Raw genomic sequence first — 22,549 nt, 5'->3', positions numbered from 1 at the left:
CATTCATTATGAATCTTCAGTTGTTTTCGCAGAATAGAAGTGCAGGATAAAACTCAAAGGCAAAGGCAGACCTTATACAAATGTAGGTGAGAACCCTACCCTGACTTCATGGGCCCCTCCATGCTGAACCACAGCCATTTCCCACAACAGAGCAAGCCATACACCAACCAGCCTCCACATCAACTGTAGGCACTGGGAGAGAAATAATCTCTCATGCATAATCCCAACTAAGTTTATTTGGGGTCTCATTTAGTACAAACTTGATGAATGTGAAATCATAAGATGAATATTTTACTTTAACTCTCTTGTAATGCATCCTACAATTGTTTGCTTGATTATTATGCACCAGTGAGTTTTTAGCAAACGGTGAGAACTTTAAGTGGAGGTTATGAAAATATGTGCACAGAATCACACACCATGTTTTTAGAGATAATCCTTGTCATCTAGAACAGATCCACAAACCTATTCCACTGTTCTGAAGAGCTGAAGGATCAACGAATATCTCAGGATAAACTCACTGCATTAGCTTCTCAGCAACCTGACAAACACTTGCAAGATCCTTTTGCTGTGGTTGCACCCTGGAAAATGGCTGTTCACAATGGATCCTCATTGTGGGAGCCTTGATGGTTGCATGCTTACAGTTTGTAGGTCCATCCTGAGGGAATCCTCCATAACCCTGAATTCAAGCAGTCTTTTAGTCTGACTGGGCAATACCTGGTATATTGCCCAATCCTCTGGTACATGGCTTCACTCACCTGCTTGATGCAGCAACTGGCCACTGATTCCACAATCCGTCACGTCTCCACACGGTCCCTAGAATGAATCTGAGAAGTACACTGAGCCCCATGGTCATCCTCATTAACACTGGCAACAGGTGGCCACTACTTTCCACTGGGCTCACTTCCTCTCCCAGCATTGTACTGGTATCATAAGACCATAAGGCCATAAGACATAGGAGTCGAAGTAAGGCCGTTTGGCCCATCGAGTCCACTCCGCCATTTAAATCATGGCTGATGGGCATTTCAACTCCACTTCTCTGCACTCTCACCGTAGCCCTTGATTCCTTATGAGATCAAGAATTTATTGATCTCTGCCTTGAAGGCATTTAACGTCCCGGCCTCCACTGCGCTCTGTGGCAATGACTTCCACAGGCCCACCATTCTCTGGCTGAAGAAGTATCTCCTCATCTCCGTTTTAAATTTAACCCCTCTAATTCTAAGGCTGTGCCCATGAGTCCTAGTCTCCCTGCCTAATGGAAACAACTTCCCAGTGTCCACCCTTTCTAAGCCACACATTATCTTGTAAGTTTCTATTAGGTCTCCCCTCAGCCTTCTAAACTCTAATGAATATAATCCCAGGATCTTTAGCCATTCATCATACGTTAAACCTACCATTCCAGGGATCATCCGTGTGAATCTCCGCTGGACACACTCCAGTGCCAGTATGTCCTTCCTGAAGTGTGGGACCCAAAGCTGGACACAGTATTCTAAATATCATCTACCTTAACAAATGTATTCTTCCCAATCTCGAAATCTCCATGAACTAAATCTCTACCTGTGAAACTATTCAATATGGTAGCACTTGCTATGAGCATTAGCCTGTATTTATGACCCTATGTACATTACCCATCCATATCCCCTCATGAGGCTGATGCTCCTCTTGGCTGCTGCAGCCATGTTTCATGTGGTAACATCTGTCTGTCACTCACTCTCTCTCTCTCCCCACCTTACCCCGCCCCCCCCACCCCCCAACCAATGTCTGCCTCACTGGAGGAGTCGGACTCTGAGTACAAACCAACCTTTGTGAATTGGAGCCCTCAAGGTTTGGAGATTCTCCTGAACACAACCTGTACTAGCTGAAGTGGATCTGGAAGAGACCCTTACATATTAGGTGATAAGGCTCACACTTTACAATTCCTGCAATCTATTAATCCTTTGCCTTCCTGTTTCATAATACAGACTTATTTGATGACTGCTACTTCCAGCTACCAAATGGCATCACTAGCTTCTCGCTATCTTGGAAAAGTAAAATTTAAACAGCATTTCAAAATCACTGATCTTAGAGATCTGCTCTTCCAGATAACGGAAAAGTCACTAAACTAATGATGCAGAGATCCAGGATCATGCTTTGAGGACATGAATTCCAATTCCATCATTGCACGTGGTGAAATCTGAATTCAATTAGAAGAAACAGTGTGGAATTAAAAGTCGGCCTAATGCCAACCATGTAACCATTCTCAATTGTCACAAAAGCCCATCTAGTTCATTCATTTTAGGGTAGGAAATCCAAGGTACTTACCCAGTATGACCCACACATGACTTCAGACACAAGGCACTGTGTTTATGTCTTAACTGACCCCTGTCATGGCCTTAGCAAACTACCCAGTTCAAGAGGCAATTGGGAATGGACACTTAGCCAGCAACACCAACATCCCATAAAAACCCCATCCACTATTTTAGTGGTCCTGTATTTCCAAGCCTGTAAATATTCCAGTAAAATTCCACATATCCTTTTCCTGTTATATTCCAAAATAATCTACATAAATGCAATTTGAATTGAAAGACATATTCTTCATTGGAGTAGAAGATAACACTTTTAGAGTACATAATCCTACCTCTGCCCATTCATGTGAGCCGATTTTGCCAAAAACGCTTCCTCCCCAGGAACAAAACAAAATAGTACGATTTGGTCGCCATTTTTTCTTCTGAACCTGGGACATCACAGATCTGATTACTTCAGTAAGAATGGAAGTGCTGCTGGTCCAAAGTTCTTCACTGTTACCATGGTGACTGCCAACAATGACATATTTATCTGGAAACAGAAATATATTGTACTAATCATTGAATGTTAGGAAACAGTTCTTCACACATGAAACATAGGAAATACATTAATGTTTTAAGTCCAGTGACCCCTTCGTCAGAACTCAAGTACAACTGTATTCCTCAAAACATCTCACTTAGAACATAGAACATAGAACAGTACAGCACAGAACAGGCCCTTCAGCCCACAATGTTGTGCCGACCATTGATCCTCATGTATGCACCCTCAAATTTCTGTGACCATATACATGTCCAGCAGTCTCTTGTCAAAGAAAACATTTTGCCTATGCTATCATCTGTATTTACATGCAATGCAAGTCATCTGATGCACAAGGTCACAAAGAAAATTATCAGTAATTAACAAAACAGTGTAAAAACTCCAATTAATCCCATTTTGTTAGTCTCAGCACATGTACTGCATGCATTTTTTAAAAAATTGCACAGTTCTCCAATTAAAAACACACTGTATGTTTGCCTAGATAATAAAGTGTGAAGCTGGATGAACACAGCAGGCCAAGCAGCATCTCAGGAGCACAAAAGCTGACATTTCAGGCCTAGACCCTTCCAGAGTCTAGGCCCGAAACGTCAGCTTTTGTGCTCCTGAGATGCTGCTTGGCCTGCTGTGTTCACCCAGCTTCACACTTTATTATCTTGGATTCTCCAGCATCTGCAGTTCCCATTATCTCTGTGTATTTGCCTAGTTTTCTGACATCTGCTCATTCCTAGAGTGGTGTTCCTTTTCCAGGAAGTTTCATTCCTTTGGCATCTACTGTTGTCTATTTCTGTTTCTGAGGAATGTTGAACCTCTGGGACTGACGGTCATTCTATAGTCTGTGCAGGTGGCGAGGTCACATCTTTCTGACCTGCAGTGAAGGAATAGCTTCGAGTGATATATGTGTATCTGCAGCTGCAATTATATATCTGGTCATTGACATTCACTGTTTTTGATTAAGGTGATTTAGGTTCCAAGTTGTCAATGAGATGACTTTTGTTGAGAGGGTTGAATGTTTGTACCCTGAGTGGCTCTCCATTGCTCAGTCATGACAATGATTTGGCAGTTTTATCAAGCACACTTTGGCTAAATATTTGATTTTTCTTCTAATGCATTGTTCATATTGGGTCTAAATAGTTTCTCAGGATAATGCTAAGCTATGTCTGTTCTCCCAAGAATATACTCCAGTTGGGGATTGAAAATCTCAGAGCTTCTGCACATGTCAACAGCTTTCTTGGGAGTAAGCTTCTTCTCTCTCAGCAGACATGCTCTTATATTGTGATCTTTTATACCTAAGACTATCCTATCTCTGATGAGATCATCTTCCAGTTGTTCAAATTCTCAGGTTTTAGCTGGATGTATTAATGTCGCCACATAGTGATTAATAGTTGCTCTCTACCTGATAGCTGATATTGACCAAATACCATTCATTAGAAAACAATAATAGGAAGTTCAAAAGTGTCTTGTCAAAGTCAGCAAAATCTCTCCTGTCTGGCTTTTAGATGCCCAATGAGATCTAAGTGATACAGTTTGTTGAACTCTATTTCTCTTATTTGTTTGAGTATTCAAAGATTTCTGCAGCTATTTAATAGTTTTGCTACTAAGAATGGAAATTTTTCCAATTCTGATTCATATATCCTTTCATTTCCTCAGCAGCAGGGAGTGGAAAATGCTATTTTGACTCATTCAAAATTACAGGCTGCTTTGTCTTAATTCTTTCCTGCTGTTTCTTCCAGCGGTTGGCTTTCTTACACTCTACAAGAATACGGACCTTCAGCTGTACTCGTCCTGACAACAAGGTCAACTAATGTGCATTAATGCTGTCACAGACCACACGCAATATCACAAACAGCAGAGAGAGAGGTTTCATGACTATGACGGCAAACCACTACACCAAGTACAATTCCATTTTCTAAACAACTTACACTTTTTAAATGAAAAAATGATGATTTTTGTAACAATTTTCTCCCATGAACAAACAAGTACCATGTCATGAATGAGATCTGTCTTAATTACCAACTACATTTTATTATTGTACCAGCCACTGGAGATCACTTCTGATGCTTCCTTACATGGGTACTTCTGAGGAGTTCCTCTTATCCTTTTGGAAGGTGAAAACATCACATTGTTGGAACAATGTTCTCTGGTTAAAACTTATATTTGGCTTTAGTAATAGACAAAATGCCGAGTAAAGTTACAATACAAATCAGGTGGAAAAACCAGGACTCAGTGAGTGTACTCAGATATTTTGGTTTATCATGGTAGAAAGCTGCCATGCTGAGCCTGATCAAATTGGTGTTACAAGTCTCTTGGGTGTTGAGTGTTGATAGGACATTGTTATTTTCAGGAAAGCCATGACTTTTCTTAGATGAGTTTTGGATTTTTTTCCATTATCTTTATTGATGGCATTCCTTATTGCAAGTGATATTGTGTTATTGATAGTGTCACAACCGCAACACGCATGTCCACTGAACTGAAAATTTGTGTAATTCATTCAGCACTTTTTAGTTTCTTCAAGTGTTCTAATTTAAAGTAATTTAGCAACATAGTGTTAGAAATTTTCAGCAAGACTAAGTAAAAGAGTAATAATAATTATCTAAAATACTGGCACAAATATTAAAATTAAGTAACCATGATACCTAGAAAATTGAAAATAAGATTATTGTGTTATTATTGAAGGGATTCAGTAGTGAGTCCGGGGTTCAATGTAATAGTTAGGAGTTACAGCAGCTTTTAATCCTCTAACATTTCCAGGGTCACTATTAAGCTTAAATGATTGGAATACATTGAATTCTCTTGAATTTACTTTTAATTTTTTTTATCCTTTCCTGAAATGTAGGCATGGTTGCCTAAGCCAACACATATTGGGCCAGCCTATCCCTAAATCCCCCAGAGAAAGAGGTAGTGAGCTATTTTCTCGAATCGCTTCAGCCCTTAGGGTATAAGTACACCATAGTGCTATTGGAAAGGGAACTCCAGGACTTTGAACCAGAGGCAAGGAAGGAGCAGCGGTACAGTTCTATATCATCATGGTGCGTGACTTAGAGACTTATAGATGATGACATTCCCAGGCATCTGCTGCCCTTGTCCTTCTACATTTCAGAGATTGCAGATGTGGAAGCTTCTATTGAATAAGCATTGGTGAGTTTCTGCACTGGTGGTGAAGGGAGTGAATTTTCAAGGTGGTGCTAACCAAGTGATCTGATTTGCCCTGGGCAGTATAAAACTCCCTAACTGCTATTAGAGTTGCACCAATCCCAGTAGGTGAAGAGTATTCCATAATATTCTTCACTCAAATGTTTGTAGATGGTGGATTTTGGGTAGACAGGAAGTGAGTTATTCACTACAAAACCCCAAAGACCCTTTTGTAGCTACAGTATTTTGTCGCCTGGCATTTGATGCATTCTCAGCAGGTCCCAACTGCAGGGAAATTCCCCTTTGGAATTCTCACTTTCTTGGACAATTTGCTTGGAATTAGGATTTCCACTTGGTTCCACGTCCAACGTCTGGGCAATAATCTTCCAGGAACACAAGGAGAAGGGCCAATTCCCACTCTGTTTTTGTACTCATTTTAATGTTAAAAGTGCTTTACAAATTTAAGATGCTGCTGTTTACAAACAGCAGTCTCAATACCTCAGCTTCCAAAATGGCATAAATGCTGAAGGAAGTTTCGAAATAATTTATCCCTCTGTGAGTCACTAGATACCAGAGCAAGACAAATCTGCAATACTCCAAATCATTGCTGACAATTCCTAGTTAGCCCAGTTTAACTACTGAAGTGGTGAGAGGAAGACCTTCTGCTGTAAGTTGGTATATCTTCCCCTTGGGAAAACGGCTGATGCCCTACCTTGACAAGCGACAAGAAACTTCTCAGAGATTTATATTTCCAAGTAATATTTTTGCACATATGTGTGCAGCTCTGAACCTTAGCTCTGTCAATCTGTAACAAAGTTTTCTGGACTGAGCTAAAATTGGATGTATTTCAACTTAGTGCATAAGCACTGTGGCTAAATAATATAATTTTATAATAGCCTGAATTGTAAACACTTAGACATGGCAATCAAGTTCTAAGTACGTCAGACGTGAACTTGACCATCAAAATTCTTCTAAAGATTTTAAAAAATGCTGGCAGACAAGTTTTTAAGTTTATGTTGCCAATGGATACGAATAGTCTTTATCCATTAGTATCTTTAATCCCAGCTCTATACGTAGAAGCCAAATATGTGTGCTGTGATTTTCTGGAGAACTATGACAGTATGCTGCTGCAAGGGGAATCTGAACTTCAGCCAAACTCTCCCACATGCATGATATTACCAGTTACATTTTATTCTCATTCCGATACACATCAGGACAAATAAATAGAGTTTATTTACTAATCACAGATATATCCAAAGGTTTTTGTCAGATGAGGCAATAATATCATTTTCCCCGTGGAAACTCAGCAACATTGTGCGTATTATGGATTTATTTTTTTCAAATGGTAACGTTCGCTAACTCTAGAATATAAATCTGTGACTCAAAGAATTATGTCATTTATACAAATGATTTGGATGTGAATCCAGGAGGTATGGTTAGTCTACAGATGACACTAAAATTGGTGTAGTTGGCAGCAAATGTTACCTTAGAGTTCAATGGGACCTTGATCAGATTGGCTGATGGGCCAAGGAGTGGCAGATGGAGTTTAACCTAGATAAATGCGAGGTGCTACATTTTGGTAGGGCAGATCAGGTCAGGGTTTATACACTTAATGGTAAGGTCCTGGGGGATGTTACCTGACAAAGACATGTTGGAGCACAGTTTCTTAGTTCCTTGAAAGTGGAGTTGCAGGTAGACAGTTTAGCGAAGGTGGTGTCTGGTACGTTTGCCTTTAGTGGTCAGTGCATTGAGCATAGGAGTTGGGAGGTCATGCTGTGGCTATACAGGACATTGGTTAGGCCATTTTTGGAATATTGTGTTCACTTCTGGTCTCCCAGCTATAGTAAAGATGTTGTGAATCTTGAAAGGGTTCAGAAAAGATTTACAAGGATTTTGCCAGGGTTGGAGGGTTTGAGTTGTAGGGAGGCACTGAATATTCTGGGGCTGTTTTCCCTGGAGCGTCAGAGGTGGAGGGGTGATCTTATAGAAGTTTATAAAATCATGAAGGACATCGATAGGGTGAATAGTCAAGGTCCTTTCCCCAGGGTAGGGGAGTCCAAAAGTAGAGGGCATAGGTTTAAAGTGACAGGGGAAACATTTAAAGGAGACCTAAGGGGCACCTTTTTCATGTAGAGGGTGGTGTATGTATGGAATGAACTGCCAGAGGAAGTGATGGAAAGTGGTACAATTACTGCATTTAAAAGGCTTCAGGATGGGGATATGAACATGAATGGTTTAAGTGGATATGGGCCAAATAGTGTCAAATGGGACTAGATAAATTTAGGATATCTAGTTGGCATGGATGAGTTGGACTGAAGGGTCCGTTTCCATGTTGTACGTCTCTGTGACGAATTAATTGTAAATAATCGAGATTCCTAACTAACTGTGCCCTGGTCGCATGGTGACAGGAAGCAACTATTGATCTTCAGGATATTTGAGAAAGGGAGATTCAGGGTAGTTAGAAAGGGAGTACAGGAGGATCAGGGGCATAGAAGTACACTGTGGGATCTAGAGGAAGTCTCCTGGCCTTGGTTATTTCAAATGCTCGCAAAGAGATTCCCTTCAAGGCAAATGAGATGAAAAAATGTTAAAGGAAAATTTAGCCCATGGAAATTACTTTAAAAGCTAATGACATGCTTAAGTTATGAATGAAGAAGATACCCCTAGATTCATAGGGTCTTACTATTCCCCCTACCCGCTGCTACTCTGCACAACATCCAAACCCACTATCCCCGACTACATAGCTACCTAAAATCAACAGGATGGATGTGTGGAATACTTGCAAACCTTTATCTGTGTGTTATATATCAATAAGCGTATCTTCTCCTCCTTGAAAAGAAATAGGTCTCAGCATCATTTTCCCACTTGACCTACCAGAAATCTTGGCAAGCAACAACAAAACAATAGGTGCAAACCTATAATATTAACAATGACCCAACATGACAAAGCAACATTCTATACTCACTTACTTTTTAAATTTCGCCAATAAAGACTTGAATATATTTTAAAAGTAAACAATTAATTATAATGGACTTTATGATGCTCTGAGGTCGTTAAAGTTGTTACATGGATGAATTTTTTTTATAACTTTCATACACCAAATATTCATATAATTTTCAGCTATAAAGAGGGTAAGCTTGGATTTTTTACTTTGGAATGGAATAGGTTAAGAGGTGACCTGATGAAGGTGTACAAAATTATATTTTACACCTCTTTTACAGCACAGACAGGTAAACAGAAAGCAGCTGTTCCCCTTAGTCGAAGAATTAATAACAAGGGGGCATAATTTTGAAGTGAAAGGTAGTAGGTTCAGAGGGAACTTGAGGAAAATGTTTTTCACCTTAAGGTGATGGGGTCTGGAGAGTACCACATGGGAGGTTAGTTGAGGCAGGAAGCCTAACAACTTTTAAGATGTTGGATGAGCACTTGAAATGTCATAACATTGAAGGCTTTGGGCCTACTGTGAGTGAGGCTAGTGTAGGTCGTAGTAAATCTTTGGTGGTACAGACTCGATGGGCCTAAGGGCCTTTTCTGTACTGTATAATTTGATGATTCCAAAATTCTGTAATTTATATATGTTGACCAAAGTTAATGGAGGGAGAAGCAACTGATGTAAATTAACATAGATGCATGAATTCATGATAAGGCAGGAAGAAACATAATGGCCCAGATCTTCCAAAAGGAAGATAGTTGTTGCAGGAGCACCGGCAGGGGCTGTGTGTTAGGAAAATATCAACATTCTATTGCAGCTGACTCAGAGGGAATTGTTTGGGAAGTCAAACCTTCCAATGGGCAATTGCCTGGCATCTGGAATTCTCAGAAGATATCCTCAGGTCAATGTAGGATTTGGAGACGTTGGATCATTCTGAACCTATTTACCTTAATGTCAGCCAGGAAAGAGGACTAAATCTGTTCTATCTTGTGGTTAACTGTAAAACTCACCCCACAGTCATTCAAAATAACCCCATAACATTGCCAGAGTTCTAAAACTCCTCCAATCACTCATCCTCAAACAGATCCCAACCAGAGTATCCTAGATCCTACATCCTAGATCCCCTTGTTTGACATCCTCCTGCTGGCTCCAGCCCTACATGGGCCCACTGGACCTGACAACTCCTTAATCAGTACACCCCCCACGAGTCCTCACCAACACAACACAGAGTCCCTGAACACCTGGAGTCCTGCGTCATGAAAGGTCATGCCCTGAAAGCCACTCCTTTTCAAGTGTAACAAAATGTTGATTATGCCATAACTGGAATTTCATGTACAGCTCTGAATTCATTACAGGAAGAACATAAGTACTCTGCAGAGAGTACGGAGGAGATTTACAGGGGAGTTGCTAGGGCCTCCTGAAGAACGCCTGGAAGTTGGGACTGTGGCAGGGAGGTGACACGCTGGCTGGTCCTGGGATATTCAATGCCTAGTTGCCTCCATTCTCCTTCCCATCAAAGAAGTACAGAATGGTACAGTTTTACTATCAGCATTTTGACCTTTGTTCTAAAACTTCCACATGAGCACGCTGTCAAACACATCAAGCTGATGAGCCCATTTAAAACACCCCAAATGATGCTGAATATCAAGTAGTTCCCTACTGGCAGTGTGAATATTTTAAAAACTGAAACATATGTTGCATCTGAGAACAAAATAAAGTTCCCACAGGTGTATTATCTTCACAAATGTAGCAATTTTTAGTTTTTCAATTTTGTGCTTTATGTAGCAGACAAAGCAATAATGACATTAAAAAAGGTGCTATCTCTAGCATTAGAAGTTTAAGATGATCCAATGATATAAACAGTCGAAGTGTTAACTATATCTTAATTAGACATCAACTATATAATTGCACAATTAATTTTACAGCCACTATTCAAATATGTATGCAAATTACATTACAAATTAGTTTGCAATAATTATTTTTAAAACAAACTTACATTAATGAAGAACAATTATGACGTAATATAATCATACTTTCAGATGTACATGGTAAGGAGGAGGAAGGCCATAAGGATCCTGGAACCTGTTACATCATTTAATGGGATTGTGGCTGATTATGACCTCAACTCCACCTTTCTGTCCAATCCCAATTTCCCTTGATTCCTCTAAAGTCCAAAAATCTTTCAATCTCAGCGTTGAATAGACAGAAGTGAATATCCACCGCTCTCTGGGATGCAGAGTTCCAAAGATTGTTAAATTAAGTTTATGAGATTTATTCAAATAATGGCCCAAATCTCCCACATGGAAAACAGTCATTACAGTAGCATTGAGAGGGGCGGAGCATAGGAAACAGGAATGATGATCCAGATCAAAACATTTGGATCATTAAGGTTTTTTTTTCGAAATGCTTACATGATAATAACATTTGTGCATAAATAATAAACTGAGCTCATTCAGAATTAGATTATTTTAAATGGAGTTTCAGTGTGCTTAACATTGCACCGTGGATTCGAGCGAAGCAAAACTCTATAAATTACTTGGCTCCTACACTGGTTTAACATTAAAATTTGTAAGCCAGGTCTGATGCCATTCTGGATTTAAAGTTCACATTGTGCCAAACTGAAGCACTGAGTTGGTAACCCCTCATTACCAAATCCACAGAGTCAAGGAGAATATTTTAATTCATGCCATTCAAACACCAAGTAGAGAACAATGTCCGACAGGAGAGAACTGAATGCTCACTGCTTGGCATTCAATAGCATTACCATCAATGAATATCCCATTTTCACGATCATGAGGGTTATCATTGAGTGAAACTGAATGGATTCAACTGTACAGCTACTGTGATTACAGCAGCAGGTCAGTGACGTGAAATTCTGTTCTGAGTAACTCACTTCTTGACTTCCAAAACCCTGTATGTTCATTACCTAGAAGGTACAAGTCTGGAAGGTAATGGAATACTCTCCAATTACTTGGATGACTGCAGCTCCAAGAACACTTATTACAATTCCATCCATGACAAAGCAGTCCACTTAATCAGCACCCCATCGACCAATTTAAACATTCACTTTGTCCAGTATTGAAACACGTATATTGTACACACACTGTCAGAAGATGCACTAGAGTGACTCACCAAGGTTTCTTTCATAGCCCGTGCCAAACCATCAGTTAGAAGGATAAGGGCAGCAAGTAGCATCCATGGAGGGAAAGCAAGCTGACGTTTCAAGACAAGATGGCTCTTCATCAGAGCTAATACAAATTCAGTTAAAAAACTGAATTTAAATAATCTCTTTATAGATGATGATGGTAGGGAGTGGGTCAAGGACAGATACCACATTCAGTACAGATTCCAGAATCTGCAGTAATTTGCTTTAATAATTCTTGAAGTTTCCGTTACTTTGCTACGGAGTTCTAATAGGCTCAGAGCCTGGTTAGGGTTCTCACCACTCCCTCTTTAGTAGGAATGTACTGGAATGGGTGATTGCTTTGTCTAGTTAAGCTGCTGTCACTCCCAGAGAAAAATGTTCCATTTTGCAGATTTTTACATGTGCAACACGATATTTATGCAACCTGCAACCTCGAAGGGAGGATCACTGGACCCAAAACGTTAACTTTGTTTTTCCCTTCACAGGTGCTGCCAGACCTGCTGAGTTTTTCCAGCAGGTTGGTTTTTGTTCCTGATTTACAGCATCCACGGTTCTTTCGGTTTTTATGTAGATGCTGGAAATCTGAAATAAAAACATAAATTGTTGGGAAAACCCATAAGACCTGGTAGCATCTGTGGAGATTCATTAGGCTGATTCCTTGGCTGAAGCAGTTGAACTTGAAGAATCATTAAAGTCTTGCACAGCTCAGAAGAATGAAACATATTAAAACATATGAAGCATATTGAAGCATGCAAGGTTCTGTTGGGCTTGACAGTGTGGGTGTTGAAAGGTACGGTTCCACTAATGGGGGAATTTCTAACATGCTACCTCCAAACTCCAGAATGGATCTCCCTAGCTTCCCAACCACAGCAGCAGCCCCCTATAACACCATTTCATTTTCACTCAGCTGACTCTTCGTGCTCAGTGTGATCCTCCCTTCTGACCAACGTGGATTGACAGCTCTGGCTAACGTATAAACCTGACCCCTGAGTAATCTATGTGTAGATCATTAACTGATACAGTGCCTCACGGGAGGCTGCTGAGCAAGGTGAGGGCCCATGGTGTTTGAGGTGAGCTACTGGCTTGGATTGAGGATTGGTGGTATGACAGGTCGGCACAACATCAAGGGCCAAAGGGCCTGTACTGTGCTGTAATGTTCTATGTTCTATTTTCTAGAAGGCAGAGAGTTGGGGTAAAAGGCTCTTTTTCGGAATGGCAACTGGTGATGAGCGTGTCCCGCAGGGTTCAGTGTTGGGGCCACAGCTGTTCACCTTATATATTAATGATCTGGATGAAGGGGCTGGGGGCATTCTGGCGAAGTTTGCCGATGATACGAAGATAGGTGGACAGGCAGGTAGTACTGAGGAGGTGGGGAAGCTGTAGAAAGATTTAGATAGTTTAGGAGAGTGGTCCAGGAAATGGCTGATGAAATTCAATGTGAGTAAATATGAGGTTTTGCACTTTGGAAAAAAGAATACAGGCATGGACTATTTTCTAAACGGTGAGAAAATTTGCAAATCAGAAGTACAAAGGGATCTGGCTGTGTTGGTCCAGGATTCTCTAAAGTTTAACTTGCAGGTAGAGTCCGTAATTAAGAAAGAGAATGTAATGTTGTCGTTTATCTCAAGAAGATTGGAATATAAAAGCAGTGATATGCTTCTGAGGCTTTATAAGGCTCTAGTTAGGCCCCATTTAGAATACAGTGTCCAATTTTGGGCCCCACACCTCAGGAAGGACATACTAGCCCTGGAGCTTGTCCAGTGGAGATTCACACAGATGATCCCTGGAATGGGAAGTTTAACATATGATGAACAGCTAAGGATCCTGGGATTGTACTCATTAGAGTTTAGAAGGTTGAGGGGAGATCTAATAGAAACTTACAAGATAATGTATAGTTTAGAAGGGGTGGACGCTAGGAAGTTGTTTCCGTTAGGCGGGGAGACTAGGACCCGTGGGCACAGCCTTAAAATTAGAGGGGGTAAATTTAAAACTGAAATGAGACGACATTTCTTCAGCCAGAGAGTGGTGGGCTTGTGGAATTCATTGCCACAGAGTGCAGTGGAGGCCGGGACGTTGGATGCCTTCAAGGCAGAGATCGACAAATTCTTGATCTCAAAAGGAATCAAGGGCTACGGGGAGGGTGCAGGGAAGAGGTGTTGAAATGCCCATCAGCCATGATTTAAATGGCAGAGTGGACTTGATGGGCCGAATGGCATTACTTCCACTCCTATGTCTTATGGTCTTATGGATTTATTGTACTTCTACAAACCTGTACATCTAACTGACGTCTACACTCTAGAATTCGGTGACACGGAAACATCGTAACCCTTAATGCCCTAACCTGTTGACAGACTATGTGAACATCAAACATAGTCCTTGACTAGTTGCCGGGAACATGTGACTAAATGATGTCAGTCTTAAAGTTACTCCCCTGAGACTCTGAAACATGGCTATTTGTTTGAAGAAACATTTGTTTGTTGTGTGCACTACTGGAACATGGTGCAAGTGTGAGACTGAGGCAGTCAATCCAGTCTTTTGTCAGACGGTTGCTGATGGTGACAAGCTGCTTGGTTTTGTGTCTGTCCTAACAGGCAAGGTAAATAAGAAATACTGTCTGCCTTTAAGTTCTGGCTGAGTGGGAAAAACACAAACGAAATCAAGCAGGCACAAAGCAAGTGAGCACTAAAAGAGCAAGCAAGGATCCCCTTGGTGGAAGAAGAATTATTGCAACTGGTAATATGAATAATATGTGGAGAAAAAAAAACTTATTTTAAAATTCTGATAAAAGGGCAGAGAATACCTCTTCCAGTGCTTAAGATACATATATTGGTCTGAGCAGCAAAGCTTATAATTCTTGACGTCTCCGTTACTTTGCTACGGAGTTCTCATAGGCTCCGAGCCTGGTTGGGGTTCTTAACTCTCCCTCTTTAGAAGAAATGTACTGGAACGAATGCTGGTCAAATCCATGAGATAGGTGCTGATACTTGTGTGCAAAGTTTCCTAGCCAGCAGCATTACAGTGAAACGAATCAGTGCATTCCAAAGAGCAGCACTGAAGTACAGAACTCTCTTGGAATTGGTTGGAGATCTGCATTGATGGCAGATTGAAGCTGGTGCATTTCCAATACCAACTTCTGTGAATGGGCTGGAGGGATATGATTGCTTCTCGAGGAGCATGTCCTGAGATGTCAGTAACTGGCGATAAAGATGGAAGACTGGAGGAGCATGTGGTGAGCTGGAGTTGCCAGGTAACTGCACTGATTTGTCAGGAACTGCTGCTTTCTGGTTTCTATTCAATGGGTGGGAGTCTAGGAAACTGCTTACAAATTAGGTGAGAGTACCAAATAATAAGATACGACTGCAAGCCAATGCATGCAAATAGGCCTCTTGCCACTCACTAGTGAGAATTTTTCTCACTATTCAAACACTTGGTTAGAAAATGGAGCTGTTTAATCTTGACATCAAGAAGCTACTCACTGTCTCCCATTTGTGAATTTCCCAACATGCCTATCAACGCCCACGTTGTTCAGATGTTGTGAAGTTCCCACTTCATTTCAGAGGTTCAAATTTCGAGGAATACTTCAATCTAGGGTTAGCAATCTGAGTTGAATCACAGTGTTAAAATGAAATTATTTTGCACTGACACTGAGATTGTAGTTAACAACACTTTGACTTTTTTTCTCCTTTTAAAGGACAAAATCTTCCAGCTTCAGTGCATTGTATAAAATCGTACGCCTAGTGGAAGCGAGCCAAAATTTTTGATTTGGCATTTGAATTACTGCTTTAATGTCTTAATATATTGTTGTCTGAAATTGTGTTCCTCATTTCTTTCAGATAACATAAATATTGTTCCCAAAATAAATCAGGTTATTAAACATAACTTATTTGTAATTCTTCCATGGTAGTTAAGATTCCCAAGCAAGTTTAACAAGTCTAGGCTTTGAACACTGAATTCTTCCTTTCTGCAATTTTTATTTGTTGTTTTTCAGTATTTTCATGAAATGACTCGCCTTATCAGCATTCAATTCCAAAATGATAATGAGCGTGCGCATCATTTGATTATGTCAGTCAGACGTATATACTTCCACAATGATGCCCTTTGGACTGTTCATGGAATCAACAATCTTATTCCAAACTGTATCTCAAAGACTACTTTAAAGCCATCTCAGGCAAATCAGATGAATAGATCACATTGGAAGTCTAACATTTAAGTGTGAGAAGAATAGAAACATGGAATAAAATCTGCGTATTAGATGAAAGAAAAGCTTCTGAGACAGGGATATCAAACTCTTTCTTAAAGATGTTACTATGTTCTGATACAAAAACAAATCTAATCATTTTAGAACATAGTTACATCTAGAAATCGATCAAAATGTTGTTTTGAGAGTTAGCCTTACTTGGACTACATACATAGCAATTGGAAACAGTGAAAATTGAGAATTTGTCAGATCCCATATTCCAAAACAGCTAGTTAAATGATCTGAAAATATGCCCCTACCCATCAAACCAATTTACATGTAATTAAATTAGCAGCCCATATTTCATACATAAGGTTACCTGCAATCAACACGTGCACAAATGCTCTAGTCTTAGCCTGCTTACTGGGCCAGATTTTCAGTCATATCGAACTTGTACATAGCAGAAAGAAATGGGTTCCTGGTTGATAAGAATTGTATGGCACTGAAGCATTTACTTTGTAAAAATAAAGATGGTAATCTGAAACACTGAGCTTAAAGTTACCGAGAAACAAAATAATATTAAATAATGACCTCATATTGATGGCAGCCCACGTAGCAGCAAATATAATATGATTGAATTTTACATGCAGTTTGAGGGAGAGAGGGGTGGGTCTGAGACTATTATTTTGAAGCTCAAATAAGGGGAAGTATGAGGACATGTAAACAAAGCTGAGTAGATTGAATTGGTAAATTAGATTGAAGAGAAAATCAATAAGGATGTAGCAGGAGACATTTATGGGGATAATTCAGAATGCACAGAAAAGATACTTTCCAATGAGTTAGAAAAATTCCAAGTGGTGGGCCCGTAATCTGTGTTTAACTAGATAATTTGAAAATAGTAACAAACTCAAAGACATGAACATAGAATTGTGCAATGTCAGGCAGCAATTCAGGAGATTGACAGAATGTACAAAACAGCAAAGAATGACTAAAAGATAACAGGTTGGGAAAATTACAGTAGAAAAGAAAGATTGCCAGAAATATAAAACAGATAGCAACAGTTTCCTTAAATATTTTAAAAAGAGTTAACAAAGTGCGTGCTGTTCCTGGAGACAGAGTCTGGACAATTGCTAATGGTAAATAAAGAGATGTAGATGAACTGAATATGTGTTTTGCATCAGTCTTTCTGCAAAGGATACAAGAAATGTCTCAGAGGCTGCTATAAATCAGGAAATGGAAGGAAAGATCTCAGGAGAATTACAATCACCAGGGAAGAGCTACTGAGCAAACATGCTGAAGCTGCGTGTTGACAAGTGCTCAGGCCTGTTGGATTTCATCTGTAGGTCTTTAAGGAAGTGGCAAGTTGGGTAGTCAAGGTGTTGGTTTCAAACTTCCAAAATTCTCTAGGTTCAAAGGCTACATTAGATTACAAGGTATTAAATGTTACTCCTTTATTTTAAAAACAGAGTTTTTATAACAGGTAAGTTTGCTTAGCATCCGTCAAATATTAACATCTGTCGAATATCTGGAAAATATTAAAAGCTATTACTAAACATGTTGTAGCAGGGCATTTCAAGTTCAAGGCTACAGACATAGTTTTGTGAAAGGAAAATCAAGTTTAACCACTCAATTGGTAACATGAGGAAATAACACATGCTGTGGATAAAGGGGAAGCAGGGAATGCACTGTACTTGGATTTCCAGGAGGCATTCAAGGTTATTACAGAAATATAATGCTCATGGTGTAGGGTGAAGGACGTTAGTATGGATAGAAAATTGTGAATAGAAAACAGAGAGTGGATTTAAATGGGTCTTTTTCAAATTGTAAAGATTTAACAAATCATCTTAGGACAGGGATCAGTGCTGGGACCGTTTACAGGTTATACAAGTGATTTGGATGAAGGCATAGAAGGTATGGTTGTCGAATTTTCTGATGACTTCAAGATAGGTCAGAAAGTAAGTTCTTAAGAGGGCATGAGGAGCCTATAAAAAGGTATAGACAGGTTTAGTGAATGGACAAAGAGCCGGCAAATGGAGAATAAATGTTGGAAAATGTGAAATTGATGATTTTGTTAGGAATACTAAAAATAAATTATGTTTTGTAAGAGATAGCAGAGGTATGAGAGACAGAGGGATCTGGAACTCCTAGTGCATGAACCACAGAAGGTTGGTATGCAGTCACAGCGAGTAACTGGGGAAGCAAATAAAATATTTGAATTAATTGCAAGCAAAATTCAATACAAAAGTAGAAAAGTTATGCTTCAGTTACACAGGGCACGAGAGAGACCATATTGAAGTACTGTGTATAGTGTTGGTAATTTTATTTAAGGTAAGGTGTGAAAGTGTAGCAAAAGTTCAGAGAAGGTTTCTCACACTAATACTGAAAATGGGTGAATTGTCTCATGAAAAAGCCGTGGACAGGCTAGGTTTGATTCTGCTGGAGTTCAGAAGAGCAAAAGATGACTTGTTTGAAACTTGGGAGCTCTTGACAGGGTAGATGCAAAGAGAAGATGTGTCTGTTAATGAGAAAATCTGAAACAGGACGTCACAGTTTGTAAATAAAGGGTCAACCATTTAATACAGAGAAACTGAACTCTTTCTGAGGGCCGAGAGTCTTTGGAACTCTTTTCCTGAAAATGCAGTGGAAACAATGTCCTTGAATAGTTTTAAGGCAGAGATAGATACATTATTGATAGACAAGAGGGTGAAAGGTTGTTTGGGGTAGATGGGAATGCGGATTTGAGGTTACAATCAGAACAGGCATAATCTTATTGAATGGTCAAGCAGGCTCAAGTGGCTGAATTGCCAACTCCTGTTCTTTGTTCATTTTTTCATAGAAAGCAAACTTTTAGCAACCTATTCAAACAAAAAGAGGTTGTGCTGAATTTTGTATCTTTATCATTTGAAATACAGCTTTGATTTACTGCTTGAAATTTCATGTAGCACAAACTTGATATTCTGGCAAGAACGTTACAAAAGTTCAGCTCAATCAGTATCCTGTTGTTTGTCATCGCCATGAACATGATCTTCGTAAAGGAAGGGAAATTAAGATTTAGAACATCCTGTTGAAATGTCAATTTAAATAAATTATTGAAACCTTTCCATAATGCATTTCTCCTTGCAACATAACCAGAGGGAATAGAAGGTTCAAGATTTCGTCTGAGCAGAAAGATAAAGTTCTTTTTATATCAAAGCTGCCCAGATTTTTATTCATATTCCTAATTCAGACAATTCAATAGAAATAACTGCAAATGGACTTCACTGCCCTTGAAGATAACAACTATTGCAAAGAAAGCAGAACAGACCACCAGCTGGTAGGATTATCAGTCAGATTTAACCTTACCATCACAGCCAGTGTCTTCTCAATAGCAGTAGCAAATCTTAGTCATGGACTCAGCTTGCACTTCAGAGATTGACTATAAAATCTAGGAAGACTCAAGCCTAGGACTGAGCAATCTGCACTATCCACAGATGCCACCTCTTAAGCAAGATACTAAACCACCTGGTCTATCAGTTAAGAGAAGTTAAGAAGTTTCATGGACTACTTCTAAGAAAAAAAAAGGAAGATTATCCCAGGATCTTGGTCAATATTTTTCTTCCAACCAACACCAGTAAAAAGAATATCTGGCTATTGTCACATTGCTGTTTGTGGAAGTTTGCTGAGGTCAAATCAACTGTGTTTCTTACTTTACAACAGTGGCAACACTTCAGAAGTACCACATTGGCTGGAAAGCACATTGATACATTCTGATATCTTTAACAGATCTTTCTTTCCAAAGAAAATCTATTCTTAGGCTGATAGCAACAAAATAAACATCCGTAATAGAGGTTTTTGCAGATTACTACAGTTTGTCATGGACAGAACTAAGTGATACCGCAACATTTGGAACAAATCAAAGTTCTGTAATCCTGCCTCATCTAGTTCTGAATGGTAAATAGGAAATTAAACAACAAACAGGATGAGCTAGCTCTAAAAACATCACCACCTTTTATGATGGAGAACCCAGTACAAAAGACAAGGATGTACCAACAGCCATCCTTGACCAAAACAGCTGAATAGACAATTCATCTTAGCATTCTCCTGAGGCCTTCACTGTCGTGTATGCAGGTTTCAGCCAATTTTATTGACTGTAATATATCAAGAAATTACTGAAGGCATTGGCTGTAAACAGGGTTTGGGGCCCTGAAAACATTCCAGTTATAGCATGGAGATTGTGCTCCAGGACTAATCATGCCCCAAGTCAAGCTGCTCCAGTCAAGCTACAAAACTGACACATTGTTGACAATATGGAAAACTGCTAAGGTGCACCAGATTGAATTTTGTGCACACTGCATGGTCGTGGCAAAAGGATGTTGATGCTAGTCCCACTTCAGGACTTTGTGGGTCCAGTGTCACATCTAGTCAGAAGACCACAAGAAATAGGAGCAGGAGTAGGCAGTGTGGCCCATTGAGCTTCCTTTATGAAGATCATGGTTAGCCTTGGGCTTCAAATCCACTTGTGTGCCAATTCCCCATGTCCCTGGATTCTCTGAGACACCGAATGTCTGTCCACAGCATCCATATTTATATTCAACAATGAAAATTCTACACCTCTCTGAGGCACCGGGTTCCAAAGATTTACAACCCTTTCAGTGAAGGCATCTCATCTACCCCATCAAACTCCCTTAGAATCTTTTGTGTTCCCCTACAATTATTTGATCATGGGATGTGAGCATCACTGGCTGGGCCATCATTTACAGCCATTCTGAACTGTACTGGAGAAGGGGATGATGAGTTGCCTTCCTGCCCTTAAGCAGTGCTTACAGAATAGGCACATTCATAATGCCGCTGGGGAGGTTGTTCCAGGATTTTGATCCCCAGACAGTGAAAGAATAGCACTATGTCTGCATGTTGTGTGGTTTGTAGGGTGTGTTGCAGCTGGTGATGTTTGCATGCTGCTCTTGTCTTTCTAAATGTTAGAGGTTTAAGTTTGGAGGATATTCTCTAAAGAGCCTGAATGGGTTTACTCTACTGTGTCCTATCGATGATAGTGTTGCCACATGTGGTTGATGTGGTGCCAATGAAGTAAATGCTTTGTCCTGGATGGTGATGAACTGCAATTGATTTTGGAGAAGCATTCATCCAAAGAAAGTGGAGAGTTTCTATCACATCCCTGTCTTGTAGATGGTGAGCAGGCATTGGAGAGACAGAATTTCCAGTCTTTGATCTGCTTTTACAGCTACATTATTTATCTGGCTGGTCCAGTTCTGGAGTGACTTGGTGGTTTCCCCAAATGATAAGGATCCCACTCCCACACGTTAAAATGTCAGTATCAGTGGGTACAGGCTCTTAATTTGTAAATTAGTAGCCACTTATAATTCACCTCGGGGTGGGAGGGCTGTCCACCATCTTCCCTACTGTTGAGCAAGTGGTATGTTGGGGTGTGACTATAGGTATTCCACCCCTTGCCCAACATCACCATGCCATGCTTCACCTTCCTCCCCTTTCCGCCCTTGGCTTCCCCCACCCCCACCCTTGCCCCTTAGCTTGCCTCTAGAGGACTTGAAAAGTTCAGCCCATTCTCTCCATAAAAATGTGCAACAAATTCATTCTGTCCCATTTCTCTACTCTGAATCAACTGCATAGTGCTCATGTAATGTCCTTGCACAGCTATAATCTGCTCACTGTAGTCAATTTCAGGTCCTCCAGGGCTACCCAACTCCAAAGCTCATCACAGCCTGGTCAAAACATAAACCAAAGAGCTGAATCCCCCAGAAGAAACAAAAAAAAAGTGACTGCCCTTGACACTTGAGCAGTATTTGGCAAACTGCGGAATTAAGGAGAACAGGAAGACTGGCATCTGGGATAGTGAGATCGCAAAGGCTCCATCAGTTGGAGTTATACCTAGCAGAAAAGAATATTGTTGCACCTGATGGAGGTCAACCATCTCAGGTCCAGGACATCACAACAGGAGTTCCTAAGGGTATGCCCTTAGCCCTATCACCTTCAATGGCTGCCTCAATGACCTTCCAATGCAAGGTTCAAGATAGAATTTTCATTGATTATTGCACAGTATTCAGTGCTATTCACAACTGCTCAGGTACTGAAGGAGTCTGCACAATATTGACCAAGAACTGGGCACTTGTTTCTCACCTTCAAACCCACAAGTCATTTTAATCAATTAATAAATCTCTGACATTTCTGTCACCAACAGCACAATGCAGACAAACCCATTTTCTCAACTTTACATTCATCATTTCCAAGGAGACTACTCTCTATATGACCAAATGCATTCTTCAGTGATTTCCAACACACTTTCCCTTTCCTGTGGCATTTTATCATACATGAACAGAGGATGACGTATCTGCGT

General features: G+C 40.1%; 1 protein-coding gene across 3 annotated transcripts in view; it reads right to left on the bottom strand.

Moving 5' to 3' along the window:
* Positions 1-22,549, bottom strand: part of LOC125457683 (inactive N-acetylated-alpha-linked acidic dipeptidase-like protein 2) — an 823,004-nt gene that overhangs the window by 220,874 nt on the left and 579,581 nt on the right. For all 3 annotated transcript variants that reach the window (XM_059651091.1, XM_048542236.2, XM_048542239.2), the window contains one exon: positions 2,615-2,811. In XM_059651091.1, the coding sequence (XP_059507074.1) occupies positions 2,615-2,811 (197 nt within the window). The remainder of the gene's footprint in view (positions 1-2,614; positions 2,812-22,549) is intronic.

The sequence above is a fragment of the Stegostoma tigrinum genome, chromosome 14, assembly GCF_030684315.1.
Source record: "Stegostoma tigrinum isolate sSteTig4 chromosome 14, sSteTig4.hap1, whole genome shotgun sequence".
Taxonomy (NCBI): domain Eukaryota; kingdom Metazoa; phylum Chordata; class Chondrichthyes; order Orectolobiformes; family Stegostomatidae; genus Stegostoma; species Stegostoma tigrinum.
The sequence above is the reverse complement of the archived record's forward strand: the minus strand, read 5'-3'. Positions and strand labels throughout refer to the sequence as shown.